The sequence below is a fragment of the Agaricus bisporus genome (assembly GCF_000300575.1).
Source record: "Agaricus bisporus var. bisporus H97 unplaced genomic scaffold AGABI2scaffold_2, whole genome shotgun sequence".
Lineage (NCBI taxonomy): Eukaryota > Fungi > Basidiomycota > Agaricomycetes > Agaricales > Agaricaceae > Agaricus > Agaricus bisporus.
The window spans coordinates 470,968-487,278 of record NW_006267355.1 but is presented as its reverse complement, the minus strand read 5'-3'; the positions used below and the strand labels follow the sequence as shown (position 1 = coordinate 487,278).

The 16,311-nt window shown below is 47.6% G+C and overlaps 6 protein-coding genes across 6 annotated transcripts; 4 read left to right on the top strand and 2 right to left on the bottom strand.

Moving 5' to 3' along the window:
- Positions 1-37: 37 nt before the first annotated feature.
- Positions 38-2,301, top strand: AGABI2DRAFT_215821 (hypothetical protein). The gene is made up of 8 exons (XM_006457794.1): positions 38-78; positions 128-352; positions 406-491; positions 546-927; positions 982-1,214; positions 1,255-1,453; positions 1,502-1,601; positions 1,662-2,301. Coding segments are annotated over exons 1-8 (1,635 nt in total). The 5' UTR covers positions 38-77; the 3' UTR covers positions 2,071-2,301.
- AGABI2DRAFT_198869 (hypothetical protein) lies at positions 2,285-4,557 on the top strand (the record flags this gene model as incomplete). The annotated part of the gene is made up of 2 exons (XM_006457793.1): positions 2,285-4,277; positions 4,328-4,557. The coding sequence occupies 2 exons, from the start codon at positions 2,285-2,287 to the stop codon at positions 4,555-4,557; spliced, it is 2,223 nt and encodes a 740-aa protein (XP_006457856.1).
- Positions 4,558-4,715: 158 nt separating this feature from the next.
- AGABI2DRAFT_190258 (hypothetical protein) lies at positions 4,716-5,869 on the bottom strand. Its single transcript, XM_006457792.1, has 4 exons — positions 5,342-5,869; positions 5,202-5,285; positions 4,965-5,143; positions 4,716-4,907 (listed from the first exon to the last, which is right to left on the bottom strand). Exons 1-4 carry the CDS (start codon positions 5,843-5,845, stop codon positions 4,766-4,768), a joined length of 909 nt encoding a protein of 302 aa, XP_006457855.1. The 5' UTR covers positions 5,846-5,869; the 3' UTR covers positions 4,716-4,765.
- A 78-nt stretch (positions 5,870-5,947) lies between these two features.
- Positions 5,948-7,365, bottom strand: AGABI2DRAFT_182980 (hypothetical protein). The gene is made up of 4 exons (XM_006457791.1): positions 6,927-7,365; positions 6,804-6,876; positions 6,418-6,751; positions 5,948-6,363 (listed from the first exon to the last, which is right to left on the bottom strand). Exons 1-4 carry the CDS (start codon positions 7,292-7,294, stop codon positions 6,227-6,229), a joined length of 912 nt encoding a protein of 303 aa, XP_006457854.1. The 5' UTR covers positions 7,295-7,365; the 3' UTR covers positions 5,948-6,226.
- Positions 7,366-7,834: 469 nt separating this feature from the next.
- On the top strand, positions 7,835-11,909 carry AGABI2DRAFT_176428 (hypothetical protein). Its single transcript, XM_006457790.1, has 8 exons — positions 7,835-8,486; positions 8,541-9,003; positions 9,055-10,325; positions 10,380-10,868; positions 10,923-10,981; positions 11,034-11,156; positions 11,210-11,580; positions 11,633-11,909. The coding sequence occupies exons 1-8, from the start codon at positions 7,952-7,954 to the stop codon at positions 11,772-11,774; spliced, it is 3,453 nt and encodes a 1,150-aa protein (XP_006457853.1). The 5' UTR covers positions 7,835-7,951; the 3' UTR covers positions 11,775-11,909.
- Positions 11,910-12,220: 311 nt separating this feature from the next.
- On the top strand, positions 12,221-15,948 carry AGABI2DRAFT_176427 (hypothetical protein). Its single transcript, XM_006457789.1, has 12 exons — positions 12,221-12,443; positions 12,496-12,582; positions 12,642-13,123; positions 13,173-13,368; positions 13,418-13,692; positions 13,743-13,995; positions 14,056-14,295; positions 14,351-14,640; positions 14,700-14,818; positions 14,872-15,172; positions 15,229-15,393; positions 15,446-15,948. Exons 1-12 carry the CDS (start codon positions 12,275-12,277, stop codon positions 15,833-15,835), a joined length of 2,967 nt encoding a protein of 988 aa, XP_006457852.1. The 5' UTR covers positions 12,221-12,274; the 3' UTR covers positions 15,836-15,948.
- Positions 15,949-16,311: the final 363 nt, after the last annotated feature.

The following is a 16,311-nucleotide window of genomic DNA, read 5'->3' as shown; positions in this document are numbered from 1 at the left end:
ACTGGCTGCTGGCTGGGCTGAGTGCCTAAATGTTTCCCCACCAACAACAGTTTCTCCTGAGCGCCTAGCACCCGACTAGTGCGAGCCCCCTTTTTCTGCTCTGACTCTTGGCTTACCATCTACACAGTGTGTGGCATCCTCGGTCTTCTTCTGCACGATCCGACTGTCAATGTCGCTGCAGAAATCGCAGAGGGTCTTTCCCTCCTCCAGCATCGTGGTCAGGATGCTTGTGGAATCATCACCTGTGGACCCAAGGGTCGTTTCTACCAGTGCAAAGCCAACGGCATGGTCCGTGATATCTTTGACGACAGCTCCATCGCGAGATTGATAGGCGGCATGGGAGTCGGACATGGTGTGTTCTGTTCATCAATCAGACACTGCCATAGCATATTCAATTACTTGTAGTCCGGTATCCCACCGCCGGCAGCTTTAACAATGCCGAAGCTCAGCCATTCTACGTCAACTCACCCTATGGAATTGTCTTCGCTCATGTAAAATCTGATATTCCGTGCCGGTCACATACTGGAGCTCACGACATGTTGTAGAATGGAAATCTTATCAACACCTCGTCCTTGATGCAATTCATGGACCAGGTTTCTCATAGACATATCAACACCGCATCGGATTCCGAGCTTCTCCTCAATATCTTTGCCGACAATCTTCAGAAGACAGGAAAATTTCGTATCAATGAAGAGGACATCTTTACTGCAATTGGAGGTGTTGTATCACAATGCAAGGGCGCATATGCTTGCGTTGCTATGCTCGCTGGTTTCGGTATCATTGCTTTTCGCGATCCGAATGGCATTAGGCCTGTTGGAATGGCTTCACGCAAAACGGCGAACGGTGAAGGGTCGGATTATATTTTTGCTAGTGAAAGCGTAGTGGCGGATGCTTGTGGATTCACCGATTGGGAGGACGTCAAACCCGGTAAGTCAAGTTCAGTTTGGCATTCGTATCATAAATCTTACACCTTGCGCCTAGGCGAAGCTGTGATCATTACACGGAATGGCGTCTCTCGGCGACAGGTTTCAACTCCCTCAACTTTGGCGCCGGATATCTTTGAATATGTGTATTTCGCACGACCGGATTCGGTTATTGATGGAGTGAGTGTCTACAGAAGTCGGATGGCTATGGGAGACGTTCTTGCAGAAAAAGTAAAACGGGTTTTGGAAGAAAATAATCTGACGGTGGACGTCGTGATTCCTGCAAGTGATGTTAATTTCGCGTGTCGTGTTCTGTGCTCAGACAAAGCAGGTCCCAGATACTTCCCGCGTCGCGGCTCTTAATCTTGCTCAGAAACTTGCTTTGCCTTATCGCGAAGGGTTCATCAAAAACCGCTACGTTGGTCGAACCTTCATCATGCCTGGGCAACAAATGAGGAAGAAGAACGTCCGTAGGAAGCTTAATGCTATGGCTTTGGAATTTGCAGACAAGAATGTCTTGCTTGTCGATGGTGAGTACCGTGCTATCGTATATCATCATATATGCTGATGGACAGCAGATTCCATTGTCAGAGGTACGACCTCTAAAGAGATCGTTCAGATGGCTAAGGATGTTGGTGCGAAGAAAGTCATCGTCGCTAGTTGTGCGCCACCTATTCGGTCAGTTATGTCCTCATTTTGACTTGATATAATATCTAGACTTAGCCTTCTTTCCTCTAGCTATCCCAACGTCTACGGCATTGATATGCCGTCTCGAAAAGAGCTCGTTGCCTACGGCCGTAACGAAGTTGAGATTGCCAAAGCGATTGGTGCCGATCTCGTCGTCTTCCAAAGTCTACCTGATCTCGTTGAGTCCGTTCGACACCTCAATACCAGCATAAACGCATTCGATTGCTCTGTCTTCACGGGTGACTACATCACTGGCGGGGTGACTGAAGAGTATCTCCAGCACGTCGAGGGATTACGCTCGGACAACAATAGATTGAAACTGAACCTCGATACCAACGTGCTTCAAAGCGACGTCGTTAATGGCTATCCGAACGGGCACGCCGCGGAAAGCGGCCCACCATCCAGTACGGCTGGCTTAGATGATTCAGTTGGACTGCACAACACCTGGAAATCCAACTAGTTGCAACTAGTTGACTCCCTTGTCCATGCATATACTCTGCCTTTAATTCATAAAACTAGACACGCCCGCACAACAAAAGTACTGCAATACCGCTACTATTCATTATGTACTGTAAGGCATGTAATCTATGTTTTGTTCTGTTTGCTGGTTTGTGTGCAACGTCGCTGAGTGGCGCACTTGGCTTGCTTACAACACACGAATTAATCCCGCCTCAATGGCGCGTTTGTACACTCTCTTCCTCTCGTTCTTTCTTCTTTTTCTCGTCGTTTTAAGCGTCTACGCGCAAAGAGACAAATGGAATAGGCTTGCGCCTTTTAAACACACCCAAATACGACAGGGCGCTTCGTATTACCCAGGAAAAAGATACAAAACTTTCTCCTCTGATTCTCCCTTGATCAAGTACGAAGGAACATGGTCTGTCGCACGATCGAGACAATATGACTCGGGCGTTCTTCATATCACTCATCAACGCGGCGCGGCTCTGTCCTTCAACTTCTCTGGCACTGGTATCGTTTGGCTCGGCAATTGCGATAGGTTTCATGGATACGCTCAAGTAATTCTGGACGACGAGGCGATTGGGACCGTCGACCTATCTTGTGATGTGACTTCTCCTTTGAACCGACGGAAGCTTTTCGAGACTTCTGGCCTTGATAACCGACCGCATACAATCAAATTTATCAATCTTGGTTCTCGCCTACGGCATTATGGTGTGGGCGTCATGGACATTGACACTCTTGTCGTTGTTCCCGGAAAGATTCTGGATTTTTCTCTAGTTGACGGTCACCTCGCGTCATCTATTCAACGTTTGGATCGCTTAAACCTTCGGCAGAACCAAGGCCCTGGTTGGAAGTTGACGCGACGCGGAACGAGTGGTGTCGCTGCCATGCAACTTGCAATTGTCTCTCCAACTCTCGCGATCATAATCGATAAAGTGGAACGCAATCCTTTGACTGTTGACGGGCATCCTGCTTGGGCGGCGTTGTACAATTTGGATACGCAGGCTCTTACACCTCTACGACCGGCTTCAAACTCTTTCTGTGCTGGTGGTGCTTTCTTGTCTAATGGAACTTTGGTCAATGCAGGAGGGAACGCGGTCGTGCAACCGGATTTCGGCGATGTCGATGGCTCGCAGGGTATCCGTTTATTTCATCCTTGTAACTCTGCGGATGGAGAAGGTTGTGAAATCTATGAGGATCCCAAATCGAATAAACTTGCTAGTCCAAGATGGTACACAACAGTGCTCAAAATTCAAGACGGAAGTATCATGATTTTAGGTGGCTCTCGCACAGGTGGTTTCATCAACGATCAGAAAAAGAACAATCCCACTCTGGAGTACTTTCCTCGCAAGTCAATTCATGGTTCCGGTGGTTCACCCATCCATCTGAAATTCCTCGAAGATACTCTTAACTCGAATCTCTTCCCAATCGCCTTCTTGTTACCGACTGGGAACATCTTTATTGCTGCAAACAACGATGCTATGATCTACGATTGGCAGAGGAATACTGAAGAGAGATTGCCCTCGATTCCAAACGGCGTTCGCGTGACATATCCTATGAGTGGTGTTGGGCTATTACTACCACTATCCTATGAGGACGACTATAAACCGGAGATTTTGCTTTGTGGTGGTTCGACTCTAGACGACAGAAGGGATCCTAAGGATTACTCCTCCCAAGAACCCGCTTCGAAGCAATGCTCCAGAATGGTTGTGACGGAGCAAGGCATAGCTCGTGGGTGGCAAGTGGAGGAGATGCCGGAAGCACGAATCATGCCCGATGGTATCCTGCTCCCCACCGGTCAAGTTCTTATTCTGAATGGCGCTCAGACTGGCGTTGGAGGCTATGGCAATGCCAAAGATCAGATCGGACAATCGAATGCGGACAATCCGGCGTTTACTCCCGTAATGTACGATCCTCAGGCACCGGTGGGAAGGAGATTCTACAGGGACAGTAGTATGCCGACCAGCTCGATTGCCAGGTTGTATCACAGCAGTGCTATTTTGACATCGAAAGGGAATATCTTGATTATGGGGAGTAATCCTAACCTTGACAGGAGCAACGACAAGTATGCGACTGAGTATAGGGTAGAGGTACTTGATCCACCCTATATGTTCCAGGAGAGGCCGGTCATCAGAGCATCCCCTCTTATTGTTGATTTCAACGAGAGATTTGAAATACTATTGGGTGGAAAGTCCGGGAAGGAAGTCAAAGGTAAGCCATCCGCATTTACTGTGTACATCTGAGAACTGACAATGCCGTAGTGGCGATCATGGACTTTGGATATGCGACTCACGGCGTTCATGCGAACTCTAGGCTGGTATGGCTTCGGCACGAGATAGTGGACAATGGAACAAAACTGAGCATCGCAGCTCCCCCGAATAATCGAATTTACCCTCCAGGGCCTGGGTGGCTTTTCGTGGTTGTGGACGGGATCCCGAGTGAGGGAGCACAGATCATGATTGGAGATGGAAAAGATCCAGCCGCAAATTAGGCGGCAGTGATGTGGTTAGTCCTTTGTTCCGTCAAAGCATGCATGTTAAGTTGACGAGAGATACGGCATTTCTGTACCTGTAGAAGGAATGTTTGAGCGCTTTCCTATACTATACCCAACATTCGTTCCTATCGTTATTTGCTATTTTGCTACCCTAACCTTTTGAAAACAAATATATGTTTTAATGTTCAGATGTAAGATACACGTTTTATAAAGCGCGCTGGCGCATGCGACTGCTCACTGTCCGCAGGCCTGCATACACCTTTCCTGGAGGTGATCCCAAAATCAACGAGACAATCGCATCGCGGGCAACCTTGATATTTTGGAAAGATCCCATGATATGAATTTTTCTAATGAGGGTAACGAGCTGCATTAGTTGGCAGAGATGAGATAATAGACGAACTCACGTATCGGCAAGGACGATCCGTGTGCGGCTTGTATTTTCAATGGTGAATTTTGTCTTGCCGTCTTGTCCAGCTATACGACCAATGGCACGGGAGAGGTGATCTCCTTGGAGTGTCTTTACATCTTTGATCTCGAATGAATCCAAATAGAGGTCGTCCATTCGTAGAAGTGCGATAGCATCCTGCATGATATAAGTTAGAACATGATAAGGGAGAAGAAAGGGTGGGGGAGTCACATACGTTCACATCGAAGCCCAGTGCAAACGCTTTGACAAAATCGGCACCTTTCTGGATTGCGCCAATGTCTTTTGTGAATTTCGAAGTCTGAAAAGAGTCGAAAGCGATTAGAAAAGGACTATCGAAATGAGACACTTGTGTACCCTGATTTCGACACATCTTCTTTGAACGTTCATTCGCACTTGAAGGCCCAAGATCTCTGTGAGTGGACCAAAGATATTGACCCAGTCTTTTTTTATTGGAGTCATGCGATGAGGGGGTATAGGCACTCTACGACTTTCTGGAGCGAGGCGCCCAGAGTTTTTGGAAGGGGCTGCTGGAGGGAAAACGGGTACTGATGAAGTGGGTGCGACTAGTGTGGGTGCTGAGGTATCGATCATGAGTTCGTCGTTGTCATCATCATGATTTTGGGTGGTAGTGGCTGGAAGAGGGAATAAGGCGGAGGTGTCGATGGGTGAGGAGGGCTTTTCGGTGATGTCGGTGAGTTGTTGGTTGTCGGTGGGTGAAGATGATGAGGTTTTGTGAGTTTGTTGTCGAGTTACGCCTACTAATGAAGCAGTAGGGGTTTTATGAAGTTTTCGCCTGTTTTTATGTTTTGCGGGTGAAGTTTGCGAGAATGGATGAGTGGTTGGGTGAGCTACGACCATTCTGGGTTGGGAGATAAGGTAGGCAAAAGAGGAAGATTGATTGAAAATTAGCAGTCGTCACGGTCACGCCGCGTCTCTTCTTGTCTGCAGCACAAGTTGATCACAATTTCACAAATCATGGATATCATTGGATATAGATCATAAATAACGAATAAAGACTAGAAATACAGTACTCATGGTACAAGCGATTAGGGCAACAGGCTACAACAAAGTTGCAGAACATAGCGATACAGGTGTGAACGAAAAAAAGGAATTTTAAAAGCAACGAAGGTGGGTTGGGATGTATGTTATCTGGTATAAACGACGCAAGGGAGCGAATGTGCTGGAGGTGATGGTTGGTTAAAGGGTGTCCAGGGAGAGGTCAGATGATTGAAGAAACATCTATATGGTATTCCTTCGAAACGTGCGTAGAACAACATCGCGTGCTTCTTTGAGTTGCCAGATAGATGGGTTTTCGAATGTGTAAGGAGTAAGGTTGAAACGACCTCGCCTCAGAATTTCCATTAAAAGGAAGGAGACTATTATGATATGTCAGGCGGGAATACTCGTGAGGGAGACGAGGAGTGACTTACGAATCACTTCAACATCCTTTGTTAAGGGATGTGTAACGAACTCCAAGTAGTTAGAACCGAAGCCGGGAACATGTGTAGGGAGGAACGTGGATTTTGGTGTGTCGCATGGAAGCTGTTCTTCCGTTAATGATAGTGATAATGTGGATTTGTCCGCTGATGAAGTCCGAGACCGTGACCTAAAGAGAGATCTCGGGGAAGTGGGTGAAACTGGCGGGCTTGAAGGAGGTGTAAGGTGTGTTTGTACAGATAGTTTGGGCTTGGATTTGAGAGTGGGCAGACGGATAACATTCTGATGGAATGTTCCCTTTGTTTCATCGGTATTGTAGTCTACCAACTGAAAACGTCGATCAGTCAAAGGAAATCAAAGTGAGAGATGTAACGCTTACTGTTAAAGATTCTGCAGTAGCTGTCCAGACATAATCCGCATCATATTTGGTCGGAATGGCGAGGATTTTGGGTCTGCCTCAAGGTAAGCGAGGCTTGTTGAGACAACATCCCATGGTACTCACAAGAATCGAACAGTCGATGTTCCGAACAAGTCATTCAAGCCTCCTATTTTCTCGCCGTCAATCGTGATGTGAGGGTGACGACCTTCCCACTGGACGTCGGCAGCGAGGTTGCCTGATGCGTCTCTGATTTGGGTTCGGCGATAAGTAATATCCTTCTCGGATTTCTCTCGTACGACAGGGCAATGTTTGGCGGGAAGAGAATTTTCGGAAACTGCAGTAGTCTTCGATGATGAAAATAAAGCGGGAGGGAGAGGTCTCTCCGGTTTGCAAGGGGTGGGTACGGTAGTAATCTCGTAGGCGCATTTCCCCGTGGCTACATCCACGAGAGAGGTGTTGAACATGTCGGTCGAAGTGAACTTGAGCAGCATGGTGGGCAAAAAGTGGGCGGTGTGTCAAAATAAAGCCAGGAATACATTTATACGCCCTTTCCTGTGGTCGGATTTGGAGGTCGGTTTATGATTTCCTATTTGGGCATTTCGTTTATCTCTTACCCCTCTTGGTTGATTGATGGTACCGGGTGACGTGAACGGCAGCGTACTTGAGTTGAATGGTGTCTGTTGCCATGCTGATAATTCTGAGGCAGAGCTGTAGCCTGGTTATGTGGCGATAAAGCAGTCCTTTATACCTTGTACCATGGCTGTGGAATGTGCAACAGCCTGTTGTGGTTGTGGGCGGATAAAAATAGCTCAAGTGAGTTAATCGGTGATCAGCGATCGGCAATCAATACACTTCACGTGATCAGTCAATTATACAACTATCACGTGATTTAATGTTGGTGTTTGTCTGCAGCTTGATAAACAAAGCTGAAAGTGAACCTTGCACAGGCACCAACGACCGCTAGCTCGCTGCCCATCTCGACGACCGCGGCCATTTTAGCCATTGGCCCCTGCAAAATTTAACCTGGAACGCTTTTAACCTCCAACTGGGACCAACGCTCAACCTGGATTTTCTCTTCTCGTGCCAAACCTGGTCCGGGAGAGTTATTTAGAGTTGGTATCCTTTGTCCGGGACATTTATCACAGGTTATGGCACATACGCGACGCTCTCCACAACGAAGGTCTCCATCATCGTCTTTAAGCTCGCCCCCTGCTGCTCGGAAAAAGTATTCACTTAGACGCCCGACAACTCGAGCTTCTTCCCACGCTCTTCGCCCCTCAGCGTCGCCTCCTCCGGATTACCGACCTGTCCTTGTACCCCTTCACCCAAATCTCCGCCGTCTACCTTTCAGGCACTCTGCTTGCAAGGACTCTGACAAGGACCTGGCCATGCGGGACTCCGATCAGGTGGTTAAGGTTGGAGTCAAAAGGAAACGCGTCGCGGGCACTAATGAGAACGCGCTGGCCAGCGCGCCCAAAACGCGGGGTTCTTCCAGACGGAAGAGACTGAGGACAGTTGTGATGACGAACCGTTTCGTTGGATACTCTTCAGAAGAGACTGATGTAGAAATGGACGCAGCTTCTAATCTTTCGTCCGGAACAGCGGAATCGGTAGACGAGACTGAAGGAGAATCTGGGACAGATGAAGAAGATGACCAGGACGAGGACGAAGACGAGTCGTCTAGTGGGTGGCATTTTTTATAGACCAGACTATAATTGATGCTATGTTGTGATACAGCTGATGATTATCTCCTTCGTTTCGCTTCGACTAAAACTCTCGCCCGACTTAGAAAACCAGACCTTGTGCGCTTATATAGTCTAGCTGGGCTTCCAGATGACGCGGAACTTTTAACTAAACATGAGATCATCGACTGCTTGATCGGGGCCCGCGAAGACCAAGCATCACTCCCTCCTTCATCTCCTGTTCCTCGTGGTGACGGTAGTTCATCTGGTTCTTTGAGTGATGACGGCAACGTCGCGGGTGGTGAGGAAACAGATGCAATCCCTTCTCCGTTTGCATGTGGTGCCGGTATGGCAAGACGACGTGTCACCATGCAGGATTTCGGCAAAGTCAATGGGCGACTTCCCAAGGGTCGTAGTATGTCAATGGGCAATCTTGCAAATCATGATGCCGTGAATCTCGGACATAAACATTCTAAGAAGAGCTCCACCGAAACTAGGGAAAGAAAAATGACATCCAAGTAGGTTCTAGCCGTTCCTCTAATTTGCCACTCAATCTAACTTATTTAAAGGCGCTCCTCGACCCGATCGCCAACGTCGACCCTACATTCAACGAGCACCAACCTTTCCCCACCTGTAACTCGTCTTCGCACCCGTAAAGTTTCGGCTTCGACATCATTACCCAGTATTACTTCCTCTTCGACAGCGAGTAAAAGCGGAAAGGCAAAGGGTAAATCAAAGCAAGTCGAGTTCGATGACAAGGTTAATATCAAACATCAAACTCCCTCCAAGCGGTGGTTGCGGGGACGGGTCCGTAAGCGCGAGCGGGAAAGGGAGGCAAGCACCAAGCTTTCAGATAAGGAAAGCGATCTCACGGATGTGGATGAACTCGAGCGATCGATAAGGTTGGCGCAAGACGGCACCGGCCAGCCTCAGCTGAGTCCGAGACGGCTCCGCAGTAAAGATAGAATATCCGGAGGGAAGGGCGCTAAACTTGCATCTGCAGGGAAGAACGAGATCAGCTCCAGGCAGCAAAGGAAGGCAACAATACCTGCACGGCAGTCGAAACGCAGGCCCGAGATTCTCGAAAAAGATGAACAAGAAGAGGATACGGAAGAGCGCGATCAACTGCTTGATAGCGAGGAGCTTGAGGAAGTAGAGAGTGAAGGGGAGGAAGAGGGGGAAGGAGGGGAACAGGAGGGAGAGTATGACGAGGATGAGCGCGAAGAAGCAGAAATTGATGAACTCGTGTCTTCTACTTCGGCAACTCCACCTAGGTCCATAGGTCGTCGCACACCCCTCCGAAAAAGGTTACGCCCTAGGACCAGAAACGGAAGTGCAGCTCCGGATGATGGTGATATAGAAGATGAAGGAGAGGAAGACGAAGACGAAGACGAAGACGAAGACGAAGAGGGTAATGGAGGTTCACAAGAAGATGAAGAGGGACAAGATAGTGAAGGCGAAAAGGAGGTTGATGATGAAGATGATGTGAGCGAACATGAGGATGACGGTACGAATGCCGTTACACCCCGCAAGCTCAGAAGTGGTCGAGTTGTGGGTGATGGCGAGGATGTTGAAATGGAAACAGCTGAAGAGGATATAGGCGAGGAAGATAGCGAAACAGGTGAGGAAGAGGCAGAGGCAGAGGCAGACGAGGCAGAGGGAGAGGACGGTGATGGTGATGGTGATGACGGTGATGGTGACGATGAAGGTGAAGGTGAAGAAGATGTAGAAGAAGAAGACACTGAAGAAGCAGAGGAAGACATTGAAGTCAATACCGCTTCTGACATAGAGGTTGATGCTGAAGGTGAAACAGACGACGAGCAGGTTATGGAGGAGGAAGGTGCGTTTAATGAGGCACACCTCATGTTTGTACATGTGCTGATGTCTGTTCCAGTTGACCTGACTGTAGCCACGGCGAAGACCCTTGTCCGCCTTCGTCGCGATGACCTCGTGCGTTTGTGTGAGACAAGAGATCTGGAGCCCGTCGGCACGAAACCTCAGCTCGCTGAAGCTCTATTGCAGTGGCGAGATCGTCATGCTGGTGATCGTTCGTCGCCTTCATCCACAGGGACAATACGACCGCCATCCACGAAGAAAGGGCGCAATAAGGCCTCTTCTAGCGCGTCACCTACACCAGTGCTGCTACGCTCTAAGCATGCCCATACAGACGAACCTCGGACTCCCATACCTGATCAAGAGAAAGAAGTGGATCAAGACCTCGAACTAGACCTCGAAAGCTTGGGTTTGGAAGATCGCGAGATTCCGCCAGAAAAATTGGCCAAGTTGGAAAAGATAGGCAGTGGAGGTTTCAAGGACGTCTTTATCGGGAAGTTCAAGGGGAGAAGGGTAGCAATCTCAGAGTTCAGGGATACTCTGAGCGCAAGTGAGTATAGTTACTTTTTGCATGCAAACTAGTACTGAACTAGATCGCTCGTAGTGGACATCAAGGAACTCAAGTTATTAGGTGCCTTCGATCATCCGAATATCGTTCGTTTCGTAAGTGAACTTCACCTTAATAGCACACGAATAATCTGAAATATCACTTTAGCTCGGGGTCAGTATACCCGAGAATACCAAGGAGACGCCAGTTATGATCGTTAGCGAGTTGTGCTCCAACGGAGACTTGTACGACTATATTCGGAATGTCAATACACCTTCTTTGCATAAAGTTGTAAGTTAATCTCTGTTTTATATTCGGTTAATGATCTCTCAACTTCTCCACAGCTAAGCATGATGCTGGATATTGCTCGTGGTCTTGAATATTTACATACCCGGAAACCATCCATCATCCATCGAGACTGCAAATCATCTAATATCCTGATAACTGCCCGAGGAACGGCCAAGATAGCCGATTTTGGGCTCGCCAAGGTCAAACAATCAACGCGGTCCATGGTCAAAAGTCTCGTTGGGACCGTAAACTGGCAAGCACCAGAACTTTGGACTGCGCACCCGAAATATAACCATAAAGTGGATGCCTTTTCGTGTGCATTGGTATTTTGGGAAATGTTACAGTGGCACTTATCCGTAAGGAAGCATCCCTGGGAGGGGATGAATGAACATGCCATTTATGACATTGTTGGGGCAAAAAGACAGCGGTAGGTTGCTTGTCTAGCGAAAAAGCGCAGTTTACTGAAGCGGTACTTGTAGACCAAATGTCTCTGGCCTCCGCAAGCAATGGTGCCCAGAAATTATAGACCTCATGGAGCGCATGTGGGCCCATGAGCATCAGGATCGACCGACAATGACAGAGGTCGTGCAAGAACTCCAAGAACTACTTGCACGATACTAAGGACTCGGAAATCATGTTAGCATCAGGACTTTACGCATTTTTATTTCTTTGTTTGGTTGTAGTTACCCTTCCCCGTCTTACTCTACCTTTTTTTTTTCTCGGCAGTCATGTCAGACGACGGGCTTACCCCCTATTGACAATTCTTGCTTTTTTACTAGATCCCTAATAACTGCAACGTGCTTCTTCCATCTCTTATATCGTTCTGGTACCCATCATCGGCATGTTTGTATACAATATTTGCTTTTTCATTCTGATGTCGCATAACCACAAAGCACTGTAAATTAGTTAGCACACTTATAAACCACATTGCGTTCAGGGATTAATGGGATTTTCTTTGCGTGATCGCGCGGCAGTCACACCCACACATTGTGTGACTACCGTGCGTTGCCCTCGTGTCCAAGTTGTTCGACAATCTCACACTCCTCAGCCGTCTATCATATATATTCGTTTGTTCTTTCGTATCCCCCTCCGGTACACGTTGTTGTAACTTGACAGTCTACATGCCACGGTCTGTTCAAGAGCAAGACATTTGGTTGGCTCTTTTTGGAAAACCAGGGGGCAACGAACAGTTCGAACAGCAAGTCGAAAGTTTCGATCAAGACTCACTCGAGGATCGGCGTGAAGGGAAGAAATTCAAGGGGGCTTCGCTTTATGTTAAGGTCTTCGAGGGTTAGTGTGGTTGTGGGCGTTTGATTAAACTACAATTAATTGCCCGATGCAGATATGGTAAATGCGGTTATGGAACAGGAAACACACTTACTCAGCGACGAGGAATGGGACGTACTTAAGGTTTACCGTGGTCTTGACTGTAAGTTCAGTATGGTCCGTCATGCAATCACATTTTGATGTTCTTGCATGAAAACCTAGACTGTACACGGTACCTCCTTGTTCGTCTCGCCTTCAGGCAGCCTGATTGGCATGCCCTCTATTCCCTTGATAAGTACGCGTCTGAGATAGGTCAGGAGGGACTGGAACAAGCTCTCAAGACACTCTGCATCCCAATCAAAGATCTGGCATGCCAGCCTACGCCTCCACCTTCCCCTACCCTTGTCATAAAAAAACAAGAGAAAGTCAAGGAAGAGGACGCGGCTCTCAGCCTGTCTTTTGCGGACCGTGAAGAAACACCCAAGCTCACCATCCCTCCAAGGCTGACCCTGATTTTCAAGCCTTCAACAAAAATATCTGATTCCGAGATTGAGGAACCCGTTGTCGACCCTCTTAATCTTAAATTCGACTATTTTTTCAGAGATCAATCGAGTATGACCGTGCGAGAGACACTCAACCGATTGGGTCTTCCAGATCTTCGAGAGATTTCGAAGTCAATGAAAGTTGGATCGTATACAATGCGGGTGCGTGGGTGAAAGCTTCAATATTGAGACTTTTTTAATCCTCGAACAGAAAGAAGCGCTTATAAACGCAATGATAGACCATGCTATAGGTCAACACACGCTGCCATCTTTAGCAAAGGGTAAGGGAAAAAAGAAGCAGACGTCGAAGAATGATGGAATGATCCAGTCCCAATTATCTTTCGGACAGAAACCAAAGACTGTATCTCAATTGAAAAGACTTCGCGAAGTGGCTATGGAGAGACTCGGTTTGTCTTACCCCATTTTCCTCCAGAAAAGAAGCTTAATGCTTTACAGGTCCTTGTGTCAAGATCAATCCAAATATTTCTTGGCTCATTGGCCGTCTACATATAATCTCTTACCGTGGTACTGAGAAACCCACCAAGTATTGCCTACCGGCATTGCTGGCTGGCTTCAAAAAATGGAAATTCCCCGACTATGAATACGAACGTACGGGGACAATCTGGCCTACTCGAGAGGATCTATTGGAATATGAAGAAGCGTTGTATCTAGAAGTAGAAATGGAAAATCTACCCGAGGAGGCTTCGAGATCAACGAGCGTGGTATCTGAGGTGAGCTTTCAGTTTCAGGAAATTGTGGGGCGCCTTCTGAGTTAATATAGAACCAGGGCTCAAACGGCAAGGTTGCTGGTAATTCCATAGTGAAAACAGAGAGGGACAAATCTGTTTCGCTCATTCGTCAAGTTACCGAAGATCCTGAAGTCACAGCATCTCTCAATATTCGACGCGCCCGACATATGAAAAATCTATACAAAGCGAAAATTGAACCAAAGTGGAAAGCCCTTTTGGTACGGAAGGAGCAGGAGAAGGGAAAGGCAGTTGAGAGATCACCGGGGTTGGAACGATTTGAGGCTGGTAAATCGAATCCCATTATATTCTGCTAATGACTGGTACTAAAATTGACTTTCAATTCAGGGCATGTTTATACGAGAATGGTGAATAAGGCTAGAAAGGCCTTTGCTTTGCTGCACGAGTGGCATACCGAATTGGGTATCTTAGACGAGTTGTTGAAGCAGGTCTACTGGCTCAAAGGAAAACAAGCTGCGTGGTATGAGCGCAGAGCATTAATCCTTGGGAAACATGTTGAACCTTGCGACTTTGAGAACGCGAGAAAAGGAATCATTCAGGCTCTTGCGGATGAACATACAGGAATTAGTACGTCAATCTTATTTTTTAATAATGAGACATAAGTAACCTTTGGTATTACCAGTTCTTCGCCCGAGCTTGTTTCGACGTTTGGAGCGTATACAAAAGAAGTTGAATCTACTACCTGAAGAACGTGTCGTGTGTGACACTGTCCTCAAAGACCCGTTAATCACCTCAATCAAAGGGAAGAGGAGTGTTGAGCAAATCGGAATAAGGCTTGATCAGAACCTACGGCCCACGAAGGAAAATGCGCCCGTGCTTCTGACCGACTTCTTCTCAAATTCTTTGGCAGTGGAGGGCGAAGAGGACGTGCAAGAGGGCGCGAAAGATGTGAAGACCACTATTATTCCAATAGTAAGTATTCCGCTCGTGGTACGAATAGACGTGGTAGATTGACGGCCATGGGTCTTCAGGTCGACCCAGCATCAATGCAGAAGCGGACCGGAAAGTCATTGTGGGTGGGGCTCAATAACGAAGTGGTCAACGTCGAAACATATGCTTTGCAGCATTATGAGATGACTGGATACGTCGGGTATGTTATACCGGAGGAAGTATATTGCAAACGGCTGATTATTTCTCTAATAGTTTCCATGCCGAGACCCGCATTTTGACCACAATTTTTGCGTTGATCTTTTGGGACATCATCTTCAGCCGTGTCCCAGGCGCATTCGAAACCAAATTTCAAGCATGCCCTTTAGACATGTTTGAGGACTCGTTCTATCGTGCTCGAACAAAGCTGCTCCAACATCGATTGGAGGAGATTGAAAACGGAAAGGCAAAGGAGTACTTGAAGCGGTACGATGATCGATTCCGACCGGAACGCATCTGGTGTATCGGTTTAAGTTGGGATGCATTTGAGCAAAAGCAGCTGCTAGAGATCGTCGAGGTGCTTTTCATATCAATATACCCGTGTCGTGTGATACTGATCAGAGATGTCTGTAGTGCCTCGGGGCAAAGACACTTGCGACAATATGCCGGTTGCTTTGTGAAGATTATGCTGGACGATCGAGCGGTGTGCCTGATTTAATCGTGTGGAATATGAAAGAAGGCATATGTAAGTTTGTGGAGGTTAAAGGTCCGGGGGACAACCCACGACCAAACCAGAAGGTGAGTGTTGTTTTATAAATAAACGAGTTATACATAGGTTGATTTGTATCAGCTATGGTTTGATGCATTACTCAGGGCTGGCGCCCATGTGGAAATATGTCGTGTTATCGATCAGGATGCACCTGAACCACTGAAGCGAAAACGTAAGACGCCAATATCTAAACCAAGAAAAGGTTGTAAAGCAAAGGAGGAAGATGAAGAAGACGGTGTATTGCGGCATCAACAGAACTCCGATGACGATGGTGACTACTTGCCATCTCCTATGTCAAAACGGCGAAAGCTGGATTGTGGGTTGAGCCCGGGTGGAATGAAAATTGAGCAAGCGACACCCACGTCGGCACTGGGAAATCCTTACCCATGCACGCCGTCTTCGAAGTTACGAGCTCGCAGTGTGCCAATATCCATTGAGACTATTAGTCCTTGCCCATCGGTCAAGCGTTAGTCAATTAAGCACTGTCATCTATATATATACCCTTAGGTTTCCACGGCCCTTCTGACTGACACATTGTTTTTGACTCATCTCGGTACAAGTTTGTAATAATGTCCTTGTGGGAGACTTTATGCCAGCTGTGCGATCCACTACCGTCCAGCTGACGTGTCAACCATAAACAAGATGGTTCTGTGCGCGTGTACTGTATGTTTGTTTTCCTGGCTTACCCAGGAGTGTTCTCTATATATAAGCCGGGTCGTGATCGGGTTTGAGCGTGGCTGAAAAAGTGGTCTGCACAGGTCTGCACACAGCCCCTAGCGATTGCCCCCTAACAGACTATGCAAGGCAGTTGCGAATTGGCTCGAAACCTGCTTGCGTGGCATATGGCCTGCGACTCGCACGGAAGCTAGTTTGATTCGTTTGATTGTTTCGCCAGTCGATCATTGATGACGCGAGAGCTCGGCGAAAATGGGTGGGATAAGCGATCC

Coding starts and splice junctions, on each gene's coding strand:
- AGABI2DRAFT_215821 (XM_006457794.1), top strand. Junction 928..981: donor TTGGGAGGACGTCAAACCCG/GTAAGTCAAGTT, acceptor CCTTGCGCCTAG/GCGAAGCTGTGATCATTACA. Junction 1,215..1,254: donor TCGTGATTCCTGCAAGTGAT/GTTAATTTCGCG, acceptor CAGACAAAGCAG/GTCCCAGATACTTCCCGCGT.
- AGABI2DRAFT_190258 (XM_006457792.1), bottom strand. CDS start 5,845: ATGGTCGTAGCTCACCCAACCACTCATCCATTCTCGCAAACTTCACCC. Junction 5,286..5,341: donor GAAGATGTGTCGAAATCAGG/GTACACAAGTGT, acceptor GACTCTTTTCAG/ACTTCGAAATTCACAAAAGA. Junction 4,908..4,964: donor CGGATCGTCCTTGCCGATAC/GTGAGTTCGTCT, acceptor TACCCTCATTAG/AAAAATTCATATCATGGGAT.
- AGABI2DRAFT_182980 (XM_006457791.1), bottom strand. CDS start 7,294: ATGCTGCTCAAGTTCACTTCGACCGACATGTTCAACACCTCTCTCGTG. Junction 6,877..6,926: donor ACATCGACTGTTCGATTCTT/GTGAGTACCATG, acceptor ACCTTGAGGCAG/ACCCAAAATCCTCGCCATTC. Junction 6,364..6,417: donor AAAGGATGTTGAAGTGATTC/GTAAGTCACTCC, acceptor ATATCATAATAG/TCTCCTTCCTTTTAATGGAA.
- AGABI2DRAFT_176428 (XM_006457790.1), top strand. CDS start 7,952: ATGGCACATACGCGACGCTCTCCACAACGAAGGTCTCCATCATCGTCT. Junction 8,487..8,540: donor GGACGAAGACGAGTCGTCTA/GTGGGTGGCATT, acceptor GTTGTGATACAG/CTGATGATTATCTCCTTCGT. Junction 11,157..11,209: donor CACCTTCTTTGCATAAAGTT/GTAAGTTAATCT, acceptor ACTTCTCCACAG/CTAAGCATGATGCTGGATAT.
- AGABI2DRAFT_176427 (XM_006457789.1), top strand. CDS start 12,275: ATGCCACGGTCTGTTCAAGAGCAAGACATTTGGTTGGCTCTTTTTGGA. Junction 13,996..14,055: donor GTTGGAACGATTTGAGGCTG/GTAAATCGAATC, acceptor CTTTCAATTCAG/GGCATGTTTATACGAGAATG. Junction 14,641..14,699: donor AGACCACTATTATTCCAATA/GTAAGTATTCCG, acceptor ATGGGTCTTCAG/GTCGACCCAGCATCAATGCA.